The sequence below is a fragment of the Poecilia latipinna genome, unplaced genomic scaffold, assembly GCF_001443285.1.
Source record: "Poecilia latipinna isolate Pla-1442-1.1 unplaced genomic scaffold, P_latipinna-1.0 Scaffold2324, whole genome shotgun sequence".
In the NCBI taxonomy this organism is placed as follows: domain Eukaryota; kingdom Metazoa; phylum Chordata; class Actinopteri; order Cyprinodontiformes; family Poeciliidae; genus Poecilia; species Poecilia latipinna.
In genome coordinates, this window is record NW_015114940.1 from 65826 (window position 1) to 85278 (window position 19453).

Consider the following 19453-nt stretch of genomic DNA (forward strand, 5'->3'; position numbering starts at 1 on the left):
CATTACAATAATTTATTGCTTTTAACATATTGGCCACAAATTGTAAAAAAAAAAAAGCAGACTTTAGACTGTCTTAAATTGGGTTTCCATTAGAGACGACGTGGTTCATAAAGATGGTTAATATTCTAATCAGAGAAGCAAAACTGCAACTATTTGAGCTTTTAAAACCGAATAATGGAACCAAAGTTCAGACTGTTTTAAGGAATCTCCATTAAATTTAGGATTATCCAGCAATTGGACAAGTTCAAGTGATATAGATACGAATTAGAGCTGATCTAAGTATGTTCACATGAACTATAGGAACATGTTCATATAGTTCCTTTGAACCTGTAAGGGAACATGAGGCTCATATTGATTCACATGACTGATGTATAATCACCTGTTGTGAAATCTGCACAATAAACTAAGAAGTGAGTCTGGTAAGGTTTAATGTACTCCATCTTGGAGTATAAATTATGAAGTGTTAATAAACTGATATTTCGTCACCCATTTATGCATAGGTTTTCTTTTTTTTTAAATTGTCAAAGTAATGAAGTGGTGGTTTTACAGCTTAAACAGTTTAATAAACCCCAATATGAGCCTTTATTATTGCTGGCCTCTTAAATGTTGAGGATTTCCACCATCTTGATCTAATCCTTGTGATTATTCCAGTGTCGAGAAACAAGAATGTCTTGATGCGGGAAGTCTCCGCTCTGCCTGTGGAAATACCTCCGGCTCATCATTTATTCCCACATGTCAGCGTAATAGTCCGATAAAATTCTTTGACTGCTCCACCTGTCAGCCATCTTCAGACAGAGCGAAACCCATTAAAACTAATATCATGAATGTGTCTGTGTTGCTGCCAGAGGGGGATTTTTTTTCTTTCTGGCGCTTTCTCTTTGTCTGAGATAAATCAGTTTGGCGTTTGGGAAACCAATCTGTCAGCTTTGGGGTTCTTTGCCTGCAGGGCTGGAGGAGATCACTGATGTGAAACTCAGCCAAGTGAATCCCGAAGAAAAGAGCGGCATTAGATTTAACTAAAGCAAAGCTGTAAATGGGATAGTTGGATCACTTTAAGTGAAGCTCATTAGCTTTAGATGATTTCCTTGAACACAGAGTCTTGGCTGATGAAACATGTCCCGTATTCAGACTCAAATCACACTGATCAGTCAGTCCATTATGATAATGATAACCCATTCCAGCATCACTTTACAAGGCTTATTCTGCTTCTGACTTCTTATCAAATGCATGTTGTAAATAAAGTATTTTTACTTTGAAATGACTCGAGTAAATACGAAATGCAGCTTTCAAATTCATTCCTTCATCAGGTTAAATATAGGTATCCAAACCAACTTTTCCCAGTGTGAAAGTAATAACTCCTCAGCCTAGTAACTGGAGGCACTGATGATATTGAGTTTTTGCTAAATCTATCACCGTGAAGGAAGTTGGGTTCAGGTCAGGTGAGGAATGGGGTTGACGTTGTCCTGCATAAGAATCATTGTCTTTTTGAAAGATGTTGACTTTGTCCCATTCCACTGCTTGAAGAAAGTGTTTCTAAAACCTGGTATTTATGTCTGGGAGTTGATTTTGAGCCCATCTTCAACCTGAAAGTCTCCTACTAACTCGTCTTTAATAATACGAGCCTATAGCAATAGCCCACCTCCACCTTGCAGGTGTCTGACTCAAAGTAGAGCTCTGTGCAAGTTTCTGATCCACCCAAAGGCCGTCCATCTAGTCAGTCAGTCAATCAATCAATCAATCAATCAAATTTTATTTGTATAGCACATTTCAGCAGCAAGGCATTTCAAAGTGCTTCACATAATTAAAATAAAATAAAAATAAAAACAGCATGTGACATTGAGAAAGAGACATTTTGGGAAAAAAAAGGATAAAAACATTAGACAGTGAGACAGAGAAATAAAAATAAGTTAATAACTAGATGAAAAGTAAAGATAAAAACATTAAAAACATCAAGTCTAGTCTGTTAAGAGTCGCTCTCACCCATAAAACCTCTGAAAAATCAGGCAGATATTTCTTGGCCCAGTCTAGACCGTTCAGTTCAGAGGTGTTGGGAGTTCAGCCTTCCCTACCTTGGCCATGTCTCTGAGCTCCGAACATTTTCTAGTTACTCCACTTAAATTAAAATTATGGAATTTTTTTTCACAGAGGTGAAAGATTATGGTTTTCTGGTAGTCATCGCCTTCTTAAGTCTTGATTCTTCTCGAGTCCTTGGCAGATATTTTGGGTTTTTCTTTCTCAACACATTTCTTGGGACCCTCGTTGACTACTTGCACCAAAATGTTTGATGGTTCTGCGATCACATCCCAATCAGACCCCATTCTTAGCAATTTCAAGAGTCCTTCATCCCTTTGAGAAACTTTTAGCCCATTTTGTCAAAGAAAAGAAAGTGCCTTGTAATTATGCACACCTTGATGTAGGTTGTTGGCCTCCTTAGGCCCCAACCTCCATCACTAAACAGATGCACATCACCTGCTATGCTAAAATCCACCAAGCATTTAACCTCATTCAACTTGAAGTTAGAAAATTTGCCTAATAATTATCAAAACTCTCCCTTGCGTCAACCCCTTATCTGTCATGATGACACAGGTGTCTTCACGGACCCATTGACTTTAGGGTGACGGTTGAGGGGTTAATAATTGTGCACATGGTGTAAGTTTGGCACCTCATTCAGAGGGAGTCCAATGTAAAATGGACTGGCTGTAAAACAGCTGGCTGTGGCTCTTAAAGCTCAGAGTAATGCTATTTTTTCCCTTCAGTCTTTATTGGAGTGTAATGTTATAGAGCACAGTCGGGTGGTTATGTTTATTGCAGAATTGCTCTTGGAACCATGTGTGGCTCTTTGCAAAGTTTGCATAACAGAACACTGTAGACCTGCTGTAAAGCTACTGCTGTTTTTATGTTGTTAGTGGAGGAATCCTTTTCTGGTACCAACAGAATCTAGTATCTTTTAAGACATCCAGGAAATATTTGTAGCCTTCGTGAAGTTCGTTCTCCTGTTGTGTCCAAGTTTCAACCATGCAGTTGTTTATTATTCAGACTAAACAAACTAGGGGTAGTAACCCTTCTTGATTGGCAGCGGAACATGACCTGTTCATGATTCTGCCACCACCGTGTTTTGCAGCTTGTGCAATATTCAGTTACAAATGTAACTGCTTCTGTTTAGGCGTATCGCTCCAAACAGATACTGTTTTATAACTGAAGATATTTTTACACAGTTCTAACAGGCTGATTCAGCTTGGGGAGGTTTTGTTGTTAAATTATTAGAACTTGAAAGTTTTAAAATAACGTAAACTAGGTCATCATGAATTAGAGACCGAGTTGCTTCAAGACCCGTTGCTCCCTCTGCTGTTTATGCAGAAATGAGTTCTCCTAATTCTTGCATTGCAAATATTTCACCTCTTTGCTAACGTGAGGCCCCTGGACAGAAACACGTGCAGCTCTTCCACATGTCATCCCAACCGCCCCGGAGGAGTAACACTGTCGTGGCAGAACCCAGAGTATGTTTCTTCAGATAAGACCGTCAGGTGGTGTTTAATGTTCATAAACGCCGTAGAGCAGAACAGCCAAAAGGGGTCGGCTCTGGGAGGGCCGCTGACTTGTTGTGACTCCTGGCTGGCTTGCTACGCTCTCACAGGGGTGTTCACCAATGACCGCGCTGCAGAAGTATGCAGTCACTGCAGTTCAGTTGTGCAACTAAGTCTTTATGACCGCTGATATTCCTGAATTATGCACGGACGCTTAAACACCACTGATATAGAATGTGACACGCTGGTTTCCACGTAATGACATATTCAACTGGGTCAAATATAGGAGTTGAGACATTTTGGGCCCAATGCCAGCATGCCTGATGGTGCTACAGAACGTTCTTTAAAGGAGCAGTGTTACATAAAATCAACTCTTTTTTTCAGTTTTGCATCATGTCATAATGTTATTCACTTTGCTTATACTTTCAAGCATGTTTGAGAAATCCTTTAATCTCCATGGCAACCGTTCAGCTGTGCAAAATGCCTGGGTGGACCTAGCCCCGCCTTTGAGGATGAAGTTCTTCCTCTGAGCTGCAGATTCCAATATTCAGAGCTTCCACCTTACAGAGAAGACATCATCCATGACGCCCCCACTCAGTTCCTTCAGACTAGCCAGCAGCAATTAGCAAACACCTGTTGGATCTGTGTATCTGCTGGGCCCAATATATGAGCTGCTTCTCAGTTCAACACTGATAAAAACATTGCTAAAGGGTTAATAGAGATGATGACTTCCTGAAGGCTGAGTTTCAGAAGGAGCAGAAGTTTTTAAAGAGACAGAAGCCCAATTTCATGGTGATAAATTTCCTTAGTTATTTGACATAGCATTTTTCTAAGAACTGAAGGCGACATACTTGCGTGATCATGCTATAAACTGGCACTGTGTGTCTGGAAAACACATAATACTTCCCCTTTGACCTGCAGCTATTGTCTCCGTCAGTCTGTCACAGCATCCTTGTGTTTCAGAGACGAGCTCCTCATTTCACCTTTTGTTCAGATGGACCATAATAAGCATGACGTATGACCACCGTATGCACGTTCTCACTGCATTTCTTCCTCCACAGGCGCACACTGGCATCATGGTTTGGCTCTGCATTGCCCACTCCCGCGGCTGCATTTCCCGGAACAAGCTGCAACCCGAGCCTTGAGGCTCCCACCATGGAATGCTTGTAGTATCCAGGATCACCTCCGTCTGCTTCATCAGGAATTAGAAGCACAGTCAGAGGGAAACGACACAAGAGGCGGGCTTCTAAATCCGGGCCTCTGCGCTGAGCTCCTGGAGGCCTTTTATCTATTTAGGTCAGCCGGGTGGAGAGGGTCCAGTTGAGCGAGTGCCAGTTGGTGTGCGGTAGTCTCCCCCGTTTTAGAGTAGGTGCCTGCCCGGAGGCAGGGGGGTGGGGGGGCACTGAGGCCATGAGGCCCAAGACGTTCCCAGCTGCCCCGTATGTGGGCAACACGCGGCAGAGGCTCCAGGAGATCAAGGAGGGCCTGAAGCAGCCGGCCAAGCTGGTGAGCCAGGCGCTGCACGGCGGCAGCTCCCGGTCCGAGGGGAGCAGGCCGGCCGACTCCAAGAGCGGGAAGGACACGGCCAACCGGCAGCAGCAGCTCCGGCCGCCGCAGAAGTTCAACAACTACCAGAGCGCCCTGCGAGAAATCCGCAGGTCCCTCATGCCGTTCGCCAACGAGTCCGGAGAGGTGAACAGGCAGATGCTGCAGGAGCTCGTCAACGCTGGCTGCGACCAGGTAAGCCCGACCAAATCACTTCGTTTGTCATTTATCGTGATAAATATCTTGACTTGATAAGAATTTTCATTTATCTTTGTCATAAGAAGTTCCAATTAATGTTTGAACCCCCCAACCTGTCGGATTGTTGGTTAGTTTTGGTGCTTTCTCCACTCTTTCAGGGTTTCCCCCAGGGTATTATAAGCCTGGCGGGCCTCCAGGCTTTCCTTGTGCCCCCACCAGGCTAAGCATTACTTATTTATTTAAATCTTTTTAAAATGTTTGCATTTTTTAAGATTTTGTAGGTGGTGTTCTGGCATTCATCTTTTAATAACACATGATTATCAAGTGATATTTTCAAATTTCCTGTCAGCTTTAAACTTGTTTTAACTCAAAAACACGACAAGCTGCTGGATGAATGACTGCAACACCCAAACACCGGGCTTAGCCAGTTTTCTGGGGGAAACCTTGCTCTTTGTTCAATGAGAGTATCGATAGATATCAATAAATTTGAAAATACGATTAAATGTAGTTACTATGTACTGCTTTCCACACTTCTTTACGCGACTGCTGCTGTCCTAAAGAATCTAATTACAAATAGGTGTGTTTTTCAAGAGCATAATTTGTGCCGTGATCGCTGTGTCAGGCAATCAGAGCTGTACAATTACCTAGAAAAATGGTAAAAAAATATAATTCTTATTATCATGTTTATTATCTCAATAGTGCCACAAAATACTGTAATAAAATTTAAGTCCATATCACCCTCCTCTGATCCAACACCTACATATTTAACCAAAAAGGATTTTGTTTTACTTGGCTTGTTATTGATTTGACACGATTACATTCTTGGGAGATTCCTGTTCGACTTCATGTTTTACAAAAACACTTTTGTTATGAAGATGAATGGAAAATATCCATCTGTGTTAAAGGGTCATTTGAATTAGACAGGCACCAGAGCTGCTAACCAGACTCGGACTACTCGACATCGACCAGTGGAACAATCCAATCTTTTCCCAGTAGCAGAATCTCAGTGGTTGTTTGTACTGGAAAAGTCTCAAAATCAGCTATTCTCGGTTTACAACAAGGTCAGAGAAACCTGGAGAGAAGTCGAGGGAAACCACGTCTTCTGACACGTAGTTCATTAAGTTAACAAGAACAAGGATGATGGATCACAGCAAAGTTAAACACATAGGCTGCTGTTTCATCACTAGCCAAACCAATCTAATTAAAATGTTAAAGCCAGCTTAAGACGTGAGCTTTGTGATTATTTATGTGGAAATATTTTACAGTGACTGAAGTCTAACCTTTGTAGCATGACGTAGCCTCTGCACCTAATGAACAACCAATGACCACTGAAGGCTACAAAACGTGTGTTTTAATGCCGTTTTATGTTTTGTTGCATGAACAGTAAATGTAATTTGCCATAATCAGAGGATCGTCTGAAATCTGTTTTCCTAAATTATAATTTTTCCAGATTTTTTTTTCTAAATGCTACTTTTTCCATTCGATTTCTTTTAACTCAAAAAGTGTGTAAATATGAACTAATGGGAAAAACACTTCTACAAATCTATAGATATTTACTGTCATTCATCTCTTACATATAAGACGAAGCTAGCTATTTCAAATTATCTCTTTTTAAAGAACAAAAGAGTCTGCGAAACAAAGAGCGTCACATTTCACATTTAAAAAAAGTTTTCTTGCGGAAATGTTCTAGAGTTTAACACCAGTATGTCACACAGAGAAACCAGCAAACCGTAAAACCTTGTGCACACCTGCATGATGAACATCATTCTGATTTACTTCTTTGCCTCATGTAAACGGTCGTCACAGGTCATGTGCTGCTGACAAAACGTACAGAAAAGATGAATCCAGGAGCCGGGATTCACCAGTTTTAGGTCAAACCTCTACTTCCTCCTGAGCCCAAAGCTGGTGATTGCCACAAAATTATGATTATTGTCTCTAGTCAGTTTTTATTACTTTGTCCTTTGTTCTAGTAAACTTCTTAATGACTGTAGATTTGCCCAAGTTTAGGCGAGTAGCTACTTCCTTGCAGCCATCCATTATTTAATCGGTATCTTCTCTTCTTTGTCCCGTTTTGAAATGAGAAGCATCTCCTTTGGGGAACTGAAAAGTCCCAGGGTTCTTTCTGCGACCTGGTTTAGAGCTAATAGATGAGATCTACAGACATTAGACTGGTACCTTGATTTTTATCATTTCCATCAGAGGTTTGTTAAGCTCAGTTAGCAGCTACCTAAATGACGTTAGCTCCTGAATTATGGAGTTGGGGTGAAGTAAAACCCCACAGATGGGGTTAAATTACCCAGAGGTCAACAAGTTACCTGGAGCCTCTGTCTCGGTGGGGACGCGGGTATCTTGCAGTTTGTTGTGAATCAGTCAGTAAAATCCAGAGCTGAAACTAGTGGGCCAATAAACAAATTTAAATTCTGCCTCAAGTAAAAACCTGTGGAGTGACTGCCAGCTTTTAAACACAACTCCCAAATCTAAAGCTGTGTTTAATCATTCAGATTTTTAGAGTTGTTTTTTTTTTCCAGCCAGGCATTCTCCAAAACGAAACACTTGAGCGCCCTGTGCTCTTAGACACGACACAATACAAGTCCCCCCTGCCAAGCGCATAGCGATTCGGTTACGTAACACGTGTTGAAATATTGAAACATCAGGTGGATTTCTCAACGGGGCTGTTTGGCGTTCACCCCCACCGCTATGCGTCCGACCTGAAGAAGTGAGGCATGCCGGTAAACTTGAGCTCTGTTTTACACCACGGAGTTGAGTGGAAGCTGTTTAAATTTCTAAAAGTTTAAGACAGGAACCTGGATACTTTTGAAGATTTTACCCTTACTCGGGCTGCATAAGCACTGTTGAATGAGGAAGTTTGTGTTGTTTCTTGTTTCTGCATGCCTGCATATGCATTGGGGGAAACTCTCAAAAGTATTAATTTTTCAGCATTTTCTGCTTTGGGAGGTGAAGAAATTGAAGTAAGTCAGGCATTTTTAAAGGGTGACTAAGATGTGTGATTAAATCAGACTGTCCCAGCAAACTGCTGTAAGTCCAGTCAAGATCTAGGGCATCTGCGGTTAAAAGCCGTTGTGATCGAGCGTGGTATGTGAAAAATGCCCCCACTCAAGCCCGTCGCAGCAAACAAAGAAGAAGAAGAAGAAAAAGAGGAGCAGGCAAATTGTTCACAGCTTGTCACAGAAACCTGCTGTTGGTCCAGTGTTTGCTGATTGAGGGACTTTTCCTCTGCGTCTTTATTTCCACATCTGGACTAGGTGCTTTTCATTAAAAAAATGTTGTTTTGTTGTTTTTGTTTTTCTTGGGTTTTAGAATATCAAGAGGCCCACAGCTGTTTAAAAGAATCTGATGTTTTTCTTGTTTTTGATTAGCAACAAATCTGAGCTGGTAGTAAAATGACCAGGATCCCAGAGGGATGGCAGGTGATTTCATTTTTTGTCCACCTGAAATTTGCATAAATTCCTCAGTAGTTATCATGTACTGTTTCTGAATCAAAACCTGGAGCAGGATTTTGTTTCAAACTTTGGCAGAAAAGAAGACATTCTCCTTTTTGAGGTTGTGTCATGACATATTTTTGCTCTGGAAATGTGGATGGATGCAACTGGTAAAATAACAATTGAACGCATCACAATTTTTCATAGTTGGCATATGTAGAAAGGGTAAGTCGCACTTTTGAATCTTCGTGTTTAGCGCATGCGAGCTCAGGCAGCGGTATGGCGTTTATAGAGTATGTTTCTGAACAAATGAGCTCTCATAGAGGCGTTGAATATAGATACCAGTGCAGGGCGTCTACCAAATCGTCCAGTTTGTGTGAACGGTGATGCAAGGTGCACGACCAGGTGATGCTGCAGCATGCGAGGCCAACGCTCGGGGATGGGGTCGGCCCTGTTGGCGCGCGCCACGCTGCGTCCAGCTCAACGTGTCTGCTATAGACCTAGCTTAAACCCAGCTTAACGGTGCTGTTGAGATGAAGTCTGGTAACACCTGACATGTAATCCCTGCATAGAACGAAACCAAAACAAATAAGTTCAGATATTAACTTGAGTGTAATAATGTAAAACAGCAGGAGGTAGAAAAAGTTACGGAAAGCCAAGACACCAGCTGAAATCCACCAGCGATCAGAAATGTTATCTTTAACATTTATTTTGCAAAAATGTACAACAAAGATCCACTGACTTCACTATTTGTTTCAAAACGCCTGTTGAGGACAAAATGCCGAGTTTCAGCCAGCTTACCTGCAGTGTGTATCAGGATAGTCCTAAGTTACTACCCAGGAAAACTTTCGCATCTCATTTAAAAATTTTAATTTCAACCAAACCAACGCTGCGTTTCGATTGGTTTAGCTGTTGTGAAACAGTAACTCTACAAACCTTTGCTACATGTGGATACAGGGCCTGGCTGGTTCTGCTATTTATCTGTGCTGGTAACCTGTTTTTTTGTTTTTACAAAAACTCACTGCTGTTACATTTTGTCCCTGAACTCGGCCTTTTTAAAGGAACCACACGCTCATCTGTCGTATCACCTACGCCACATTATTGCTTATCCAGCATTTCAGTCGGTCATCCGCACAAAGAGCGCGTCGGTTCCATTTCCTCTGCCGCTCGCACTCGCTAGCTGACCTCCATTACCGCCACAATTGTGAATGGAGCAGAGCAGGCCCGGCCCAGTCAGTCCAAACAGGAAGGGAATATTCAATGGCAGCAGGGTGGAACAGTTCCTCCTGCTCCGGTCCAGTCACCGCCCAACGTGTCGCCTCTCCTCCTCTTCCTCTGTCTGTCAGACGCCACCGCAGGGTGTTTGGCTCTGTTTTTTCCTGTGGACCGGTGTCTCTTAGATTGTTTTGTTGATGTTTCTTTTTTAAGATGGCTCAACAAAAGGAATATGAAAGAAACAAACTCAACGCTCTAAAATGGCAGGAAACAATGGTGTGAGGCTACCACAGCACCCACTGAAAGAGTTGAAGTGTAGATTTTAATCTAATTGATTTCATTTAAAGCAAGCCAGTAGTAAATATTGGAGTTCTTTAAAATTAAATGGATTTTTTTCTGTGGAACAACTCCAACAACTTATTCACAAAAAGTTTGTGGATGTTTTTGTAGAGTTTTTTTTTTTTTTTTTTTTTTTTTAGATATTTACTGTCATTTGTTTTTTGTTTTGTTTGAAAAACAAATTTTAATAAAAAAAATTCGAACCTTTGTTTTTCAAGTATTGGTGGATTTCAGGTATTGACAGGCGGCCGTGTTGCCAACAGAACCAGGGGTCCATCTTCCTCTTTCTTATGATGTCTGACTTGAAAATGTGGAATAAGAACCTGCTGTTCAAGTTCTTACTGTGCAGTAATATTATGTATAATAATATAATTGGTGGCTGTTCCTTTTGCATTTTATGTGACCAGAAACATTTCCAAACAGAAAACTGTGTTTTTCTTGGCAGCGGATTAAGGCTGTGCTTTATAACACGCAAATAAATGTCAAATACAGTCGGATGAAACGGTCCGTTACTTTTCTACTTTGGATGATGTGTGAGAGTAATCCTCGCACCGCCTCGGCCACTTCTTCTTCGTCAGATGGCCCTATCAGCGCTTCTCGTCTTTCCTGCCTTCTCCCAGCTGCAGATTACATACCAATGTGGCACGTTGCATAATCTTTTTTTTTAAAGGAGGAAATGTCTTTGAGAGGGAGTGGGAGGTGGGGGTGGCATGCCAGGCATCAAAATGACAAGAAAATCCAGGAAGTGAAACGAAGGGAAGCTTTTGATGACTTTTGTACATTTTCTTCCCTGACCTTTCCGGACCTCCAGGATGAACTTCGGGCCCCGGCAGGAATCTGGCTCGTCACCAAGCACATTAAGGCGTTCGACGTGTGATTCAACACTGTTTTTCTTTTTTTTAACGTATGTTTGCACAGAGGATGATGCATCCCTGGACTCACCCTGTCATAACATTTAATTCCTTAAATATCTCTTTGCACATGTTTCAATAATGAGGAAGAGAGGGTAGACCGCACCATCTGGACTCCTGATTGCCATTCACGTGGCTTTGATTTCTGGGGTCAAGTCTGATCTGGGTCAGCAACGAGGCTTAAAAATCAAGGATACTCTGGGAAATGTTTTCCAGAGGGGAAAACTCTTGGGATTGTCTGCCACTGCAGCTTGGGCATCTTTTGGTAGAAATTGCAGGCCAGTGATTATGCGTTTGGGATAAGTCGGCGGTTCGCGGCGCTCGGACTGTTATGACAAGGGTGCAAAATGCGGCCTGGTTATTTTCAAAACGAGAACGACGGAGAGAAAGGGAGAGAGAGAGACTCTGTCCAGATCGGAAATAGCTCAAATTCCTGCTTCCTGTGCCGAGGAATTTGAGCGAGACACATCTGTCGCCATGACGACCAGGGTCAGCAGACCCGCCCACATCCAGAGGGGGCGGAGGAAGGACAGAAAGAGGGTCTGTCATGGTGGTTCTGCTAAACCCGGACCTGATTAAAGTCAGATTACAGATTATGGAATATATGAAGGTTTGAATATTTTAGATTAGATGGAAAGACTGAAGATGACAGCAGCAGAAAAACATGTTTTGGTTTTTGTTGGGATCGAGTCCATCTATGCGCCGTCTGTGTTCAGGATGGTGCTTCACTGATGCCCCCTGTTGACACGAATAAAAGGATTTCACAGGAAACTAGTGTTGCACTAGGAGAACACAATCACATTGATAAGTTTAATATTTTGATTACATTTAAACAGGAATCTAGAAAACGTTCTTGAAAGTCGGAGCCTCGTTTCTGAAAGCAACTTTCTGTGTCTTTGTGAATTGAGTTTGTAAATCATTACTGTGTGCTTATTGGCTTTACCATTTTATTTTTATGCTTTCTTTTGTCTCACGTTGTTGTTCAGCACTTTGTTTCAACTGTGGCTGATGTATAAAAGAAAACTTAATGATGATAATTATAAAATTGCAAATGTAGAATTTAATCAGGGACCAGTTGGTCATGTCTCAGGAAAAAATACACAAACAAAAACAGTTGGTGAACCATCTTTTATCGTTTTTCTTCTTTTTACAGTCTAATGTTCCAAACTCGGCTCCGGTGATGTTCTGTGGGCTTCATCTGTGCACAGCAATAACAACATATATCACCACACACACAGGATCTCAGTATCAATTGATAAGACGTAGAATAGAATAATTTCCCTGAACTCTGATCCAGAACCGCTCAGCATTCTGGGAGATGTAGGCAGAGGAAAGGTTTTAGCTGTTCAACTTCTCACAGCTAGATCAAAAAGGTTGGTTACCTAGCAACAACTTGTTGAATTAATTTTTTAAAGACAGAAATGAGGGTTTAATGAAAAGTGCTTAATCCCTGCTTTAATGTCATCAGACTACATATTCTGTTTTATTGAAATGTTATTATCCTTTCATTAAGGAGACACTTCTAGCATATTTCTTTGAAACAACACTTTGAAGTACTTTTTTAATAGCAGATTTACTTTTTTATATTTTCCCCAGTTTACTGAAACCATTGCTGCTTTTGCCTCCCGTCTCCTGTCGTCTTTTGTGTTTCTCCCTCTTCAATCTCAATCTCATTTTTCAAAACCTCTAAAAACTCCCACAGTCTCTCCGTCGGTCGGTCTGGTGTAACCTTTGAAACGTATCGCCAGAAAGCGCAGAGCAAACGTGGCTTTAAAAAGAAAAAAAAAAAGAAAAAGTAGAGAAAGAAAGGACAAAATGTGACAGCAACAGGGCGGCTCTGGCAGCCGACGCTCTCCTCAGGCCGCGCAGGAATGCAGCAAACACACACACACCCACACACACACACACAGGAAGCGGCGTGTAAACACTGATGTGTGAGCATGGTGAGCACTGAAATTTAAAGGTGCATGCCAGCGTGGGAGAGGACGGTGTAGCAGGGTCCAGTAAACTCACACAATGTGGCACACACAGTTTACAGAGAGTACAGAAGGAGCACGACCTTGACGTTTCCTGGCTCTCTGAGCTCAGTGTGCCTACGACTGAGCCGCGCTTTTAAACAATTTAGATTGGATTTAGTTTCCTGCTGGCAACTGCAAGCTGCCAGCCTGACTGAGAAGAAGCAGAAAGTTGAGTCGGAAAAGCATTCCTGGGGGAAGACGTGTCTCCAGGCATCATTCCCTTCGTTGTACAGAACAAAGAAAACGGATTCTCTTTTCTTCCTAGGTATCCTTCTAGTCACTTTGTTTCAATTTCACAGTAAAAATATATATTTAGGCATATTTCTAAGTATATATTCCCTGTGGATCAGCTGCTGCTGTTCCTGCCTGTGGCCAGCAGGGGCACCTGAGCGACTTTGTCGCAGCAGCCAGGCATTGAAATGTGCCTGAAGTGAGATCATATGCCATTTGAGGGGATTTCCTCACCTGGGTGTGGCCCCACATTTCTTGCTGCCTAGCACTCTGCCTCTCTGTTTACTGTTGTTAAGCCGACATGAAAGCATCTCTGTGTTGGCTGCTCCCCATTCCCAACATTTCAAGAGATTTGTGGCAAACATCAACACAAGCATAGGACGGGTGTTTTACAGGCAAACACACAGCAGAAACTCATGTGCTAATGAGCATCTTTTTTATGTTTAGTATTTTACTGTATATACATGTAAACGATGCTTATTTGCATGTATGGTTGAGTAGAGCTGCTCTATGATGGAAAACAGTAACTATCAATTTGGGTCAACTTTGAAATCCTCAAATATATAGTGTACTTAAATGCTGAAAAATAAAACGGTAAACTCAAAATATATATTTTGTTTTTAGAATATCAAAAATATTAATCTAAAAATGAATAAAAACTAATACGTAATTTGAGCAAACACATTTTATTTATATTTTTATGCGTCTACTTGAGGATCTTGCTGAGATATCTTGTAGAAAAACTTAATATTGGAAGATTTATTATATGAGGTATTGCTACCAGGTGGTATTAAGTCAAATGATGAATAAGAAAATATTTCCTGCTCATCTTCTGGGTAGAGCACTGGACAGTTATCAAATATCAGATCAGGGCTTAGAACAGGACCTGGTTCTATTTTTTTGTTTGTTTTGCAACACACAAAATAAGTCTGTGCGAGATTACAAATATTCTTGTCGCAATAACAAACTTTGATGGACAACAAATGGTCCCAGAAGTTATTGCGATAAACAATAATGTTGTCTTGAGACCATTTTCAATATATTGATGTCATAGTGATGAAGGAACATTTTCTCAAAGATCAATAAACTTTTAATTGCAATGAACAAATTTCTCAGTCATCAATGTCCCTGTGTGTTTTCGCCAGGAAATGGCAGTGCGGGCGCTGAAGCAGACTGGAAGCAGGAATATCGAAGCGGCCTTGGAGTACATCAGTAAAATGGGTTACCTTGACCCTCGCAACGAGCTCATTGTTCGGGTCATCAAGCAGACTTCACCAGGTACAAACACCACAACACTCCGTTTCTCTTCACTACATCTGGTGAAGTTGGCCCCACCAAACTTCTTCAAGTCAAACAGAACTGCTGTCCAACTTTGTTCTAGGCTTGTGCAGCAAAAATAGTTTAAGAAACCAGCTCTATTCCCATATTAACAGAATCAAACTAAATTGATGTAAGATAATTGTGCTGTGTTTGTGCAGCTACAATTTGTGTGACATAGTTTGACACTAATTTTATTTAATTTGAAGAAGATGCAGGCAGCCGACTTCACTTGGGTCTGTTGTATTAGCTGACACTGTTGATGCTGCTGCCGAACGGGATGTAATGAACGTTTCTCTTCCGTTGTAGGAAAAGCCGGCATGCCGAACGGGATGGACCACCGTCCCCCTTTAGAGGTTCCGGGTGAGGCGGGCGGCCTGCCTCCGTATCATCAGATGGGGGCTCAGATGTATGACGGGGCAGCAGGTTACGGCCCTGAGAGCGACCTCACCAGAGCCTACATGGGCGCTCCCCCCGTCATGAACTACATGATGCCCCCCTCGAGCGCAGCTCAGGGCCCCACTATGGGCAACCCGATGGGCCGGCCCCCCAGCATGGGCAGCTATCCTCCGGTGATGCCCACACAGAGCAACCCGAGCAGCGCCATGTACCCACAGGGCGCCCCGCAGAAGGCCTACCCCGGCGGCATGGAGCAGCACGGGCCCATGATGAGCTACGGCGTCGCTGGTCAGCAGCTGCAGCTCCAGCCGCAGCCACCAGGGGGACCCGGCCCGGGCCCGCACTACGACTACGCTCATGCCAGGCAACACCTGATGGAACCGGCCGGATACGGGGTCAAGCGGACCCCGTCCTTCCAGAACAAGATGCAGCCGCCCCCGATGGGACCTCCAGACAACTACGTCAACATGCAGGCGAAAGGGGGGATGTCTCAGAACGGGTCGGCGGGCGGAGGATACCCGGCCAACCTGTACCTGTCCTCTCACTCCCACCCCCGCCAGGCCAGCCCCACGTCCCACCAGGTCCACATGATGTCCCGGTCCCCCGGCGGCGTGCCACCCATGGGCCCCGAGTTCTCAGACCTGCCTCAGGGTATGATGACCCCCTCCAGAGCCAGCCTCAACCTGGACCTGTATGAGCACCACTGGGCCGGCCCCCCGGGTGCCGACGGGACCCCGGCAGCCAGGCAGCCCCAGTCCCAGGGCCCGTTTAGAGGGGAAGTGCGCGTTCCCAGCAGAACAAATTCCTTCAACAGCCGCTCCGCTGCTCCAAACGGCGTTAGACCGACCATGACTGCGCCCCCCCCTGCCGGGAAGCAGGACTCCTCCATGGGGCCTCCAAACACCATCACAGCTGTGACGTCCCCACCCATCCAACAGCCAGTCAAGAGCATCCGCGTGATGAGACCAGAGCCCAAAACGGCGGTGGGTCCGTGCCATCCCGGCTGGATGACGGCTCAGGCGCCGGACACGGCAGAACCCCTGCCCTACATGCCGGAGGAGTCCTACCCGCTAGAGCCCGCCCAGGAGCCGCGCTGCCCCCCTCCACCGTACCCAAAGAGCCTGCTCATACCCGCGGGGGAGCCAGGGGTTCTGGAAGGAGGCGGAGCCAGCGGGTCAGATCTCAGCATCGCCACCGCCAGAGGCGGCTGCAGCAGCAGCAGCGGGGGGAGCGGGAAGGCCGAGGACAGCCAGCAGGTCAAAGAGAAGACGAAGGCGGGCAAGGCAGAGAAAGCGGTGAAAGACAAGAAGCAGATCCAGACGTCACCCGTTCCCGTCAGAAAGAACGGACGGGACGAGGAGAAGAGAGAGTCGCGCATCAAAACCTACTCGCCTTTCGCCTTCAAGTTCTACATGGAGCAGCACATCGAGAACGTGATGAAGACCTACCAGCAGAAACTGAACCGGAGGCTGCAGCTGGAACAGGAGATGTCCAAGGTGAGAAGACACATCCTCACTACTCAACGACTGGTTTAGTTATCGATTTATTCTGATGGTTAAACCATTAATCAAAGATTTGTTGTGAGTTGTAAACAAAATGAATTGATTCAAACAAAAATTCACATTTTTCCTCATTTAACCACATAAGCCTTTTTATACAATAAAACACATACACTAAATGATGTGTCGTGAAAAAAATTACTTTAGCAAGAGACTGGATGAGAAGAAATAAGGAATGTATTAAAACCTTGCAAGGTGAGAACAGAAAGGAGTCCAAGTCTGCTCTGACCAACAGAGGATCTGGCTTCCTTTTGTTCTGGTCAGAGAAGAGAGACTTGATTGGATAATGAATCCCTGATTGTTATGCATCAGGGATTCTGTGGAGCCCAACACAGATGGTCTGGCCATTTGTCTATGGTTAAGGATAGGGGGGTTGTTCTTTCATGCTAAAGAGGGCAGATAAGTTCTGGGTTGGGGAAGTAACACTTAGTCTCCAGGATCAAGAAGCTCTCCTGCTGTTATACGGCACTGTAGAAGTCTATAGGAGAGCAGCTTGACCAATCTCATGATGAGATCATCAGACACAATCTAAAGCACACAAGGGGTGAGGAGCACATCGTAAAATGTTCCATTACAGATGCAAATAAACACATGAATTCCTTTTCTAAACAACAAAATAAACATTTTATTGCCTCAAATGTAGTAACACAGCATTCCCTGAATTGCTAAATTAAATCCTTCTAACATCAACATGTGAAAAGCTCAGCTTGACTTAACATCAACACAGTGCAGGACTGATCTGGGGATTTAGTTTTTGAATTAATCCAGTGTTTCTCAACTCTGGTCCTCAGGCCCCCCTGTCCTGCATGTTTTAGGTATTTCCCTTCTGCCACACACCTGAATTGTATCTCTGGGTGATTAACAGGCTTCTGCAGCACTTGATGGTCATGCAATAATTTGAATCAGCTGCTCTGGAATAGAGGCTCAGCTACAACATGCAGAGCAGGGGGCATAAGGACCACGGTTGAGAAACACTGGATTAACCAGTTATTCACAGGATAACAAAAGGTTCTTAATATGAGATTTTTTTTCTTAAGAATTTGATCCAGGTGAAGCTAAAACCACTTGAAGAGTTCTGGGTAGAACAGATTTACAGACAAAGGCTTAGTGACTGTTCTGAATATGTTGTTCTTTAGAGTCTTCAAACTCCAGATTGCTAAATGAGTTGACGGTTATTCCAATAATTCATCATGATTAATCCGTTTAATCGTGTCTGATCCACTTATAATGCTGTTACAGCGATAAATATTAAAAGTATTGATCAAAGCACGTGGATTGTCCCTCATAGTTTGGCTGAATCGTCATATTTCCGATTTGGACGTTCTCTCCCCAGGCTGGCCTGTCGGAAGCAGAGCAGGAGCAGATGAGGAAGATGCTGAACCAAAAGGAGTCCAACTACAACCGACTGCGCCGGGCCAAAATGGACAAGTCCATGTTCGTCAAAATCAAGACCCTCGGCATCGGCGCCTTCGGTGAAGTGTGCCTGACGCGGAAAGTTGACACCGGTGCACTTTATGCCATGAAAACGCTGCGCAAGAAAGATGTCCTCAACCGCAACCAGGTGACTCATGACTGGACCTGTGCTCCGTTCCACCAGTCTGACCCTACCGGCTCAGCTCACCGGTTTTAACTGGTTCCTGGTTGTTGTTTTTTTTTAGGTGGCCCATGTAAAAGCGGAGCGCGACATCCTGGCAGAAGCAGACAACGAGTGGGTGGTGCGCCTCTACTACTCCTTCCAGGACCGCGACAGCCTCTACTTCGTCATGGACTACATCCCTGGGGGAGACATGATGAGCCTCCTCATCCGGATGGGGGTGTTCCCCGAACTCCTGGCGCGCTTCTACATAGCCGAGCTGACGCTGGCCATCGAGAGCGTCCACAAGATGGGTTTCATCCACCGCGACATCAAGCCCGACAACATCCTCATCGACTTGGACGGCCACATCAAGCTGACGGACTTCGGCCTCTGCACGGGCTTCCGTTGGACGCACAACTCCAAATACTACCAGAAAGGTTGGGCACCTTTGTTTGAGATTGCTCTTCTTCTTCTATTTTTTTAAGTCATTTTTGTGCAAGTGTTAGTCAAATTAAACCTGACTGTATTTTATTTGCAGAGTTGGATGTATTGTTATAACCCCAAGGGTTTATTAAACTCTTTGATTTTGAGCACTTTAGATACCAAGTATACCAATAAAGTCTTGCTTTTTTCCTCCACTAGTCTATGCATTTATTTAATTCAGAAACTTATGTCTTTACAAATCTTCCTTCTCCAGGGAGTCACATCAGGCAGGACAGCATGGAGCCCAGCGACGCCTGGGACGACGTATCCAACTGTCGCTGTGGCGACCGGCTGATGACGCTGGAGCAGCGCGCCAACCGGCAGCACCAGCGCTGCCTGGCTCACTCATTGGTTGGAACGCCAAATTACATCGCCCCCGAGGTTCTGCTGCGCAAAGGTGGCCGACAACGTTCTGTTTGTTATTAATGAAGTGCATGTTTTATTTTGTTTTTGTTTGTTTTTACCGCCCCGTTTGTGTGCTTTTTGCAGGCTACACTCAGTTGTGTGACTGGTGGAGCGTGGGAGTGATTCTTTTTGAGATGTTGGTGGGACAACCACCTTTCCTTGCTCCGACACCTACCGAGACTCAGATTAAGGTCAGTGAGAAAGAAATTAATGCCGGGTATATTTTTTAACAATTTATACATTCAGTTTAGACAGAAACTGAAAACTCTGAATCTGTTCCAAATAGGGCTGTT

The 19453-nt window shown here is 43.8% G+C and overlaps 1 protein-coding gene across 1 annotated transcript in view; it reads left to right on the forward strand.

Annotated features, from left to right (window-relative positions):
• lats2 (large tumor suppressor kinase 2) overlaps nt 1-19453 on the forward strand; it is a 32448-nt gene that overhangs the window by 7626 nt on the left and 5369 nt on the right. Inside the window, exons 2-8 of the mRNA XM_015018816.1 lie at nt 4586-5264; nt 14567-14699; nt 15048-16633; nt 18030-18257; nt 18355-18709; nt 18970-19152; nt 19245-19351. Of these exons, the coding sequence (XP_014874302.1) occupies nt 4935-5264; nt 14567-14699; nt 15048-16633; nt 18030-18257; nt 18355-18709; nt 18970-19152; nt 19245-19351 (2922 nt within the window). The 5' untranslated portion in view covers nt 4586-4934. The remainder of the gene's footprint in view (nt 1-4585; nt 5265-14566; nt 14700-15047; nt 16634-18029; nt 18258-18354; nt 18710-18969; nt 19153-19244; nt 19352-19453) is intronic.